Here is a 9,130-nt window from a genome sequence, read left to right on the forward strand (position 1 = left end):
CATGTAGTTGGTAGACATTTTTTCTAACAAAAAGACAACTAATATGGTAGTTGGAGAATGTAATTTTTATTAATAGAGAAAAAGTATTCTGAATAATTCTTAAAATATAGGGGAACATTTATGTTTGAGGGGAAAAAACAAATTCAGGTGAAGTTTCACCATGGTTTAAATTGCATAATATATTATAGTTTCATGCTCTGGAAGCTAAACCCAAGGAAAACAGCAATAGTCAACTTCCCTTTCTTTTTAAAAGCGAAGAAAGGATGACACACAAAGTAAGATATTCAAGCAGCATATTTTGCAATTATCCATATGTTAAAAATAGCATTTGACAATTTGAGGATGAGACAAATATGGTAAAATTGACATGTGATCAGTTTCAAAAATCACCTGATTATTTGTTGCTCCAAACTCACTGTGGAAGTTCCCTGATAGATGACCTTCACTGAATGTTGAAGTTCTGAGAGTTATATTCAAATATATATATATATATAGATATGTAAGGTATAACAAAATCTCATCAAACCCATACCACAAACGAAAAATTATTAAGGCAGCAAAATGTATATAATTGTTCACAAACCTGAACATTTTCTGGGAGAAAACACCAGCGGCAGCTTTCAAAAGCACAACATGTATGCTTAGATCAACCAAAACAGTATGAAATGTGTCAAAATGGAGGGGACAATAAGAGTGCACTCCTAGAAGAGCCTTGGGAGGGACACGAATCTCATGAACTGAAGCAGAAAAGTTGTCCAAAGCATTTTGCACTTCCGACCTGCAGCAGACATGAATGCTGAGATGTCTAAGTAAAAGCACTATTTTTAAGTCCTTTAATAAGCCTCTCTTATGATTGGAAATGGCCCTTGTTTACATTTTAATATTTCTTTTTCGAAGTATCTGTTTGAATTTTGACATACAAAAGCTTGCATCTACAAAAGGTAAAAAAGAAGTCAAACAACAATCTAATAACAGAGAAACATAATATTCTTCCAGTGCTGAAGAGAAACTAGAAGAGCCACTCACATATTCTCTTGCATGGTAGCGTACAAAAGCTCGAACTTTAATAAGACAGCGGATGTCAAAAATCTCTGAAACAAGCAATGGTGCAGTCAGAATAATGTTCATTGCTAAGAGACATTTTTTATCGAGAATCGAGACAGTCCACAGCCATTTACTGACAGCCAGAAAATTTGCATCAACAATTCAAAACGTGAACAGGAACAACATTTCTGCCCAGTTAACACTAACAGATATCTCAAACTTCAAACAGAATAGAACCTTATCAATGCATTTTTAAAAATAAATAGACACGAACTTGTTACCATCCCACATAAACCCTAGATACAAGTTTTAAAACATCCAACATGAACCTTGAGGATGAAAAAATCCGACCATAAAAGCACTATATGTCTAAAACATAAATTAAATAACTATTCTTCTTCCACAAAACACCTACCTCTGTTACCTTTACAGCTAAGTTGAAAGACACCATCACCGACAAGAGCACATCCTGGCGTGCAAATTTTATTCGAAAAGGACAAGTGGAAAAACTGTGATCACCATCGTTTATCTTCCACACTGCTGCAGTATCATCCACGCCTGGACCTGGTGCTGCACAACAAAAATGGAAAAAAGTTACTTAGAAGTTGGAACTAGATACCCATGGGGAAAGTCGGAATATATAAAATTTCAATGTAAAGAGTTTCATAAGGATAGAAGAAAATGGGACTATCAGTCATCAAAGGCTTTTTTAACTTCAGAAATAAATTACAATAGAGAATTCTGAAGGAACGTAGTATTGATTATGGAAAAGGTTGGGGTTTTTTTGATGGAGCTTGTCAAGGGGATCCAGGAATGCGTGGAGCTGGGGCTATTCTGCATACCAATGCTTCTCACTAGCATCTTATGAAATATGCTGCAGGTCAAGGTACCAACAATGGAGCTGAGTTTTATGCTCTCTGGATTCTGATGAAGACAGCAAAGGAAAAAGGACAGAAACATCTGCAGATCTTTACAGATTCCAAGCTGCTGATAAGACTGGACCAGTAGCAAAAGCAGAATTGAAAATATTCTGCTAGTCCCAATAATGGAGATAGCGCTGGAGGTAAAACAATATTTTGGTAATCTCATTCGTTCATATTTATACAAAATACAATACAACAGCATACCAGTTATCTAAAGAATCTGTGCCAATGCAGGAAGGGTCCATAGTACATACCAGTTCAGGAGTTCAGAGATGGGATTCAGATTTCCATTATGGAATCTTCTCTTTTTTAGTTTATTGCATTGCAGATTCTCTATCTCATAAAATCTTGTTTGGTTTTTATTTTAAGAATCATATCTGAATGGGTATCTTTTTTAGAAGTAAAAGCTGCCTTAAGGGAGCCTAGGATCACTGTATATATAAGTAGACATACGACTGCTTAACGAACTGTCAGTGCTGTATATTTTTGTTAAAAATACATGTCATTCAGGCCTTCTCGGGCAGATAAATGTATATTTTGAATTCATATTCGATATCAAATATAAATATTTTTTTATTGGGAAAATCAAGGGAGAGATTAACCAGTTATGGATCAAGGCTGTTCTCTTTTTCTAACATGCTATAGTTGTAGTTATCAGAATATGTGATGTTATGATGTTATCGTGATATTTCATGTTATGATTTGATATGTTTGTCGCCTGTTAGGTGTCATGCATGTTGACTTGCAGATGAGAGTAACCATTTACAATCAGAAATTATAGGAGATGAGATGGTTAATCATCATGGTTGCTTTCTTTTTCCAACAACTCAAGTGTTAGGGTGATAATAGATATGTGATGGGGAGAAAATGCTGTTGTGTTATGGTTTAATTTGTTTGATGCCTGTTATGTGTCATGTATGTTGATTTGCGGACGAGATTAACCATTCACTATCAGCGCTTCCACTAATTTTGATTTTCGTAAACCTTTGGTATAACAAGCCATTCCGACAAATAATGCGAAGAAACAAGGCCTCTTATCACCAATGTCACACGGTTCGAGTTGGAATTCAGGTTCGGCAATGATTAGGGTCGGTTCAAGTTCGAATTTTTTGATGGGTTCGGATAAGGTTCACCATTAGGTTCCTCTATATACATTTTCTATATGTATAGATATATTAACTTTTCTATATGTATAGATATATTAACTTGAAAATGAAATATGAAATAAAATTGTAAGAAATCAACATCAATAAAAAAATGCTATCACCAATATGGAAATTGCAAAGATAGATTACAAGCCTGAGTTTGAGTTGTGACATAAAGTTATGACTTTTGATATATAGACTGATTCGATGATTAAGGTTCGCCAAAATTCAAACCTGAAAACTGAAGTTCTACGAAACTTGTGATATAGCTTATCACGGACTGCAATGTAAAACTTGCATCCCAATAACATAGCAGTAGCGTTGGAGGCTAATAACTGTTCCCTTTCAGTTAGACAAATTAACAAGTGTCCGACAACACATAGTTGGTGAGGTTGATGCTGGTAAAACTGTTATTAGTTAAGATGCAATATTATTACTGAAAATTGCCTCCGTTATGATTTTAATAATGGCCTTTATACCAATAAATCTCAAAAAAATCAACAGCTATCGTGGTAATTCAAATATAACAGGGAAAAAATACCTTCATACTGCACCACACGGGCAGGAATGCCAGGAGCAGCTTCGTCAGAATCCTCCCATCTCATGCTTACTTTTATTTGATACCAACTGCCAATGTCCAAAAGGAAAGCAACCGATCAATCCCAAGGCCCGCAGGAAAAACCATTCGTTATGCCTCATGTATAAAACCCCTGCATGCTATTATAATAACCGCCTGCTTATTAAGAAAACACAGATGTGCCCAGTAGTTCTGAAATTCAATAATTAATCAGTCAAGAATGGAATAAATGTCGGAACTTCTCGTTTCTTGAAAGGAAACCAAAAATGTTTCGCGAAGTGTAACGTCTTGCCAGGCTTCGATGATAAAACATACTAGAACTTTATCGGAACAAAACATTATTGTGTCATTTTCTTAAAATGTCCCCCAAGCACCTTCTTTCTAAAGATTAAAAAACATGCAGAGCTTAATCATTTTTTCGAGCTTGACCTGAATTTAGCACTGAGTCATTTTTATCGGATTTATTTTAACCTAGATTTAGGTTTTCGCTTAACATCACGTTATAAGCCATTTCTCGGCCAAAACTCCTCCAAAAATAGAGTTCGTTGGCTGACATTGTTCTGACTTGTAGAAAGTTCAACCACAATATTTTAACAAATAGTTTCATTTTGCTAAATCCGGTATAAACCGATACGAGGTTCAATTGAATAAAATTTCCGCCGAAAATAAACCTTGGAAAGGCTGCGCAAATGTTTAGAAAAAGAATTCCGAGGGCCACATTTCTGAAAAAAAAATTCAGAAAATTGTTTCCAGGACAACACTACACTTTTGAACGAACAGTCAATGCACATTCCCTAAATTTTACGCTCTAAATTACTCAATTTATTTCGACTAAAAATTGACTCTAAATAGTTTCCTTAAAATTATCCCCCCTAAACTTTACGCTCTAAATTACTCAATTTATTTCGACTAAAATATTGACACTAAATAGTTTCCTTAAAATTATCCCTAAATCATCATATGTTTATAAAAAAAACATTATCCAGTTTCAATTTGCGAAATCTTGTTATGTGCCGTTTCCATGTGAAATGTGGAAACATTTTCTTTGAATTCCGCGTAAATTCACCTGCACTCAAGTCCGAAAATATACTAAGCCCATCTTCTTTCAATTTCTCTAAATTTTACGTCCTAAACTACCATTAAATTTATTTCGACTGAATCTAAATGGTTTCCACAAAATTATCCCGAGATGAATAACGTGTTCATAAAAATAACATTATCCAGTTTCCTTCTGTTAAATCTTGAACTGTGCCGTTTCTTTCTGGAATTTAAGCAACGTCACTAATTTCGTTTAAATTCCACTCAAATTCACCTCTCCACTAAATGCAATTCAAGAAAAAAATAGAGTCTGGATCATTAAATTCTACCAAAACTTCCATTCGAAAAAGTTCAATCCTCCACTACAAACTACTGTTCCTAAAGGGTATGGCATGCGTACCCCTGCTGAAAAAGATCAAGATTGTGAAACCGGTGAATGTAAACGGCGATCTCCTGAACGGCCTCCGACATGAGGGACGGGGATTGAGGGCTGCGAGACTCCGAGGGGGCTGGCAATGCCTTTGTCGCGGCACCTGCAGCCTTAGAATCCACCCCAATCAAAAACCTAAAGCGGCGCAACATAATAATAACACTATACGGTGATAATGGACTGGACCGATATACTCTGATTCTTTTTCAGAAAACCAGGTCCCGTCAGGGGTCCCACGACATAAGGCAATTGGATGCCATTACGATCCGCATCGACAGCGATTCCTCGGCCCGTGATGCATTAAATAATTCTGCAGAGAAACCGATCTTCGAATGATATCAGGACATATCTTCTTTTTCTTTCATTCTTGGATGCATGCTGTTGCAAATCGCGCTAAAAGCAATCTGCTGCTAATGATGATGAACGAAACACGGGACCGCCTTTTTCTTTTATTCTCGCCTTTTGCTTCGGCCGACGAAAGAGCGCATCAGTCAAGCGTCGCCCCTTTCTTCTTTTCTTCCCCACTCTTCTTGGTCTGGTCTCGATCAGGGAGAAGGGAATAGGACTAATGACTGGGCCGTCCCTGGGGTCTCTTCATCTTGCGCCAGCGTTGCTATGGTTGCCAGAAGATTCTGCGCACACCGATGATTGGCAGATCCGACAGCCGAGCGGCTCCCTCAGAGCTGTCGGTTGCTGAGCTGGACATCCGACCTGACTATACAAGTAAAAGGAAAGGTTTGTGGGCGGTAGGTATCATGATTAAGTAGATGTATTCGCCCATGGGCCAACCAGATTGTGATAATACGCGTGCATGCTCCTTGCGGTGCTCACTCCATACCAGCGAGGTTGGTACTCCGTCTTCCGTGGGCTGTGCAGGCGGGAACACAAGCTGAATATGCGTAATAAGGATGTCCGTTTTCTGTTTCCAAGTTTGATCCCCGTGGATGGATCTCGGGTTTAGTGCGTTGGTCTAGGAGCACGAAGACGAACTCGAGGTGAAGGGGGAAGTCACATGGTAATACAACGATTTAAGTCACATACCATGGGCGCAGCCCCACTGTGTGTTAAGCATATTAGATAACAGCGGATCACCTTCTGGACAATTAATATTCCATGTTTCATAGATTATGAGATACCAAACCACGCGTAAGAGTCCAAAAAATTATTAACCCATTGTTTCATTATTCTAACAGGTGATTTGACGAGTACAAAATGACAATCTAGGAATAAATGCTTTCTTTGATGAGGGTCCATACAAATAGTTGACTTCACAATACAATTTAGGAATAAATGCTTTCTTTGATGAGGTTCAAGCATACAAATAGTTGACTTCACAATATTAACCTTAAATTTTAGAGAGTGTATGTGACAAATGCATAATAACAAAACCCGATCATAGAGTGTATGTTCGAAATGCATAATAACAAAGCCACATCATAGCTTCCATCGTTTCTATCGTGCCTTTTAAGGTGGAACCTATCGATGATGGAATATGGGTTATCATCTAAAACCGAAATAGTCATGGAGTATGGGCTCGTTAAGAGGATTGAAATTTTCTAATTGGTAATTGGTGTTATTGAAATTTTATAATTGGTAATTGGTGGTATAGGTGGCTTTTTTAGGTGGAAGAATGATATGGTAAATTTGGTGTTGGAGAGTATTCTGGTATATTGTTAACTTTCTCTAAGATTTCTAAATATACTATTAGAAAGATTTGTTGGTGTATGTTTAATTTCTTCTAGTCTAGTAAAAAGGTGAGGGTAGGCTTTCATTTGGCCAAATGGGACCTGTTATCTCAACCTAAGTGTCTTGGGGGTTGGGGTTTTTTAAATCTTAATTGGTATGGTTAAGCCCTATCCATGAAGAGTCTTTGGAGGGTATTTATGGTTATGATCTCTAGAACCAAATCATCAAAGAAAAATACTTTAAAAACAAGCCTATCAGAGACTAGTTGAGGTCTTATAATAAGTAGAATTATTCGTTGGATCTATTTCCTAGAGGGGCCTCATGGAGGCTTTACCCTGGATCGCAAATTGGCTTCCTTGAAGGTGGGCAATGGAAACTAGGTCATCCTTGGGAAGGATCCCTTCATAGGGAGTAATTCTTTTTATCAATTATCTCTTGAGATAATCTCTTCTTTAAACACTCAAGGAGTGCACAGGTTATGTTATGCCTTAAAATCAAGCTCACATGCTTACCCCTCTAGCAACTAGAAAAACTTTGATGATATGGGTTTGCAGGGGCCTCAAGCGGCTAAATGCGAATTTTTTTGTTAAAGGTCTGTTTTCCAATGGGATTTTCCTAAGTAACAAGGGGGACTCCATAGTTTGGAGTTGGAACACATCCACTAGATAGGTCTCAGCTAGGTTGGCCTACGAGTCCATCTCTTTTACCTCTCTGGAACACAAGGACAAATGGTGGCATCAGAAAATATGGAAATGGCCCTTACCTCAAAAACTTAGTTTTTTTCTGGATATCTCTGGAAAATTGTATCCTTACATGGGAAAATCTTCTGTGTAGGGGTTTCTCTAACTCGAATATTTGATGCCTATGTTTGAATGGGGCCGAATTTGTGGATCATCTCTTGTTTAAGTGTGCCTTTTCCAAAGTCTTGTGGAAAGATGCTTTATCTATTCTCAATCTTCGCGATGTTGTCCCTCTTTCTTCATGGGGTATCTGGAAGGTGAGAGACAAATACATCTTTGAGGATTTAACCGTCAAATCTCCTCACATTCTACCTCAGATTATTGGTTACTTTAAGGATTTCTTAAGACCTCAAACACACAAGAATTATAGATCATTATGTTATCCTTTTGTATCCTATTTCTGCCCTATGGGTTTCTTTGATAGTGCTTCTTAAGTTGGCCTTTGTGGTGGTGGTGCCCTCATATTACTACAAGGGTCCCTCTCTTTCCTTATTTGGCTATACATGGGACTTGGTACTAATAATAAGGTTAAAATCATTACTAGTTGGGCACTCCTTCTATTTGCTTCTCTCTTCAAATTTGACTTTTTGCAAGTTTACGGTGATTCAAAATGCATCATTAACTGGTTAACAAGAGCCAAAAATCTATAGGGCTTAAACTTATCTCACTGGAAGTACAGGAAAAGTTTCACTTCATCTCTTTTCAGCACATTCACAAGGATTAGAACAAGCAGGTGAATACCTTATCAAAGAAGGCTCTCGTCGCGGAAGAAGGATATATACATTTTGAATAATGGAAAGGCATAAATTTAATAAAAAGTGGGAGAATCTCCATCTCCACAAGATAATAAATGCCAATGGCGAAAATAGTTTCACTTTCCTTATTCATACTTATGCATTCATTTATTTCACCCTCTCCCCTGCTTGAAAATTGCATCACATACATTGCTCACAACTTCATACTTCTCTGTGTTTCCCATTTTCCCCTCTGTGAACTCATAAGTTGATGATGTTGCTATATTTTGGGAATAAATTACTCGCGGCTTCATATTTCTTTGTGTTTCCCATTTTTCCCTCTTTAAACTCATAAGTTGATGATGTTGCTATATTTTGGGAATTTTTTCTATGCAATAATCATTGTTTTTCTCTTATTTTATCTTTTGGCAGTTTGCCCTTGACTGCATAAAAACATATCAAGAAGCTTTATTTTTTATATAAATGTTGTTATATGTACTTTTTTTAAGAAATGAAAAGGGATTGATATTTTTCCTTTTGAAAAAAAAAAATATACAAATCATGAATCACAAGATTTGAGTATAATTTATGAAGTGAATTTTATTTTTATTTTTTTAAATAAGACATATGAATGAAGTGTAATTTTGAGGTAAAGTTATTCTTTTTTCAATATTTAATTAATTGCGCTAATGTAACAACCCTAGTTGATTTTATATGTAAATAAAATATAAGGCCAAGGTCATGGACACATATTCCAAGCTGAATGTTAGGCAAAACATAGTGATGGGTATCACTGGTGATTAATTAAATGCT

General features: G+C 36.7%; 1 protein-coding gene across 1 annotated transcript in view; it reads right to left on the reverse strand.

The window, feature by feature from the left end:
• LOC149180047 (uncharacterized) overlaps positions 1–6,222 on the reverse strand; it is a 130,780-nt gene extending 124,558 nt beyond the window's left edge. The window contains exons 1-6 of the mRNA XM_089413741.1: positions 5,128–6,222; positions 3,654–3,739; positions 1,460–1,614; positions 1,027–1,091; positions 584–778; positions 391–460 (exon numbers count right to left, since the gene is read on the reverse strand). Of these exons, the coding sequence (XP_089269867.1) occupies positions 391–460; positions 584–778; positions 1,027–1,091; positions 1,460–1,614; positions 3,654–3,739; positions 5,128–5,309 (753 nt within the window). The 5' untranslated portion in view covers positions 5,310–6,222. The remainder of the gene's footprint in view (positions 1–390; positions 461–583; positions 779–1,026; positions 1,092–1,459; positions 1,615–3,653; positions 3,740–5,127) is intronic.
• Positions 6,223–9,130: the final 2,908 nt, after the last annotated feature.

Source organism: Pinus tabuliformis, chromosome 3_2, assembly GCF_031772625.1.
Source record: "Pinus tabuliformis cultivar Carrire ecotype Pingquan chromosome 3_2, CPIR1, whole genome shotgun sequence".
Lineage (NCBI taxonomy): Eukaryota > Viridiplantae > Streptophyta > Pinopsida > Pinales > Pinaceae > Pinus > Pinus tabuliformis.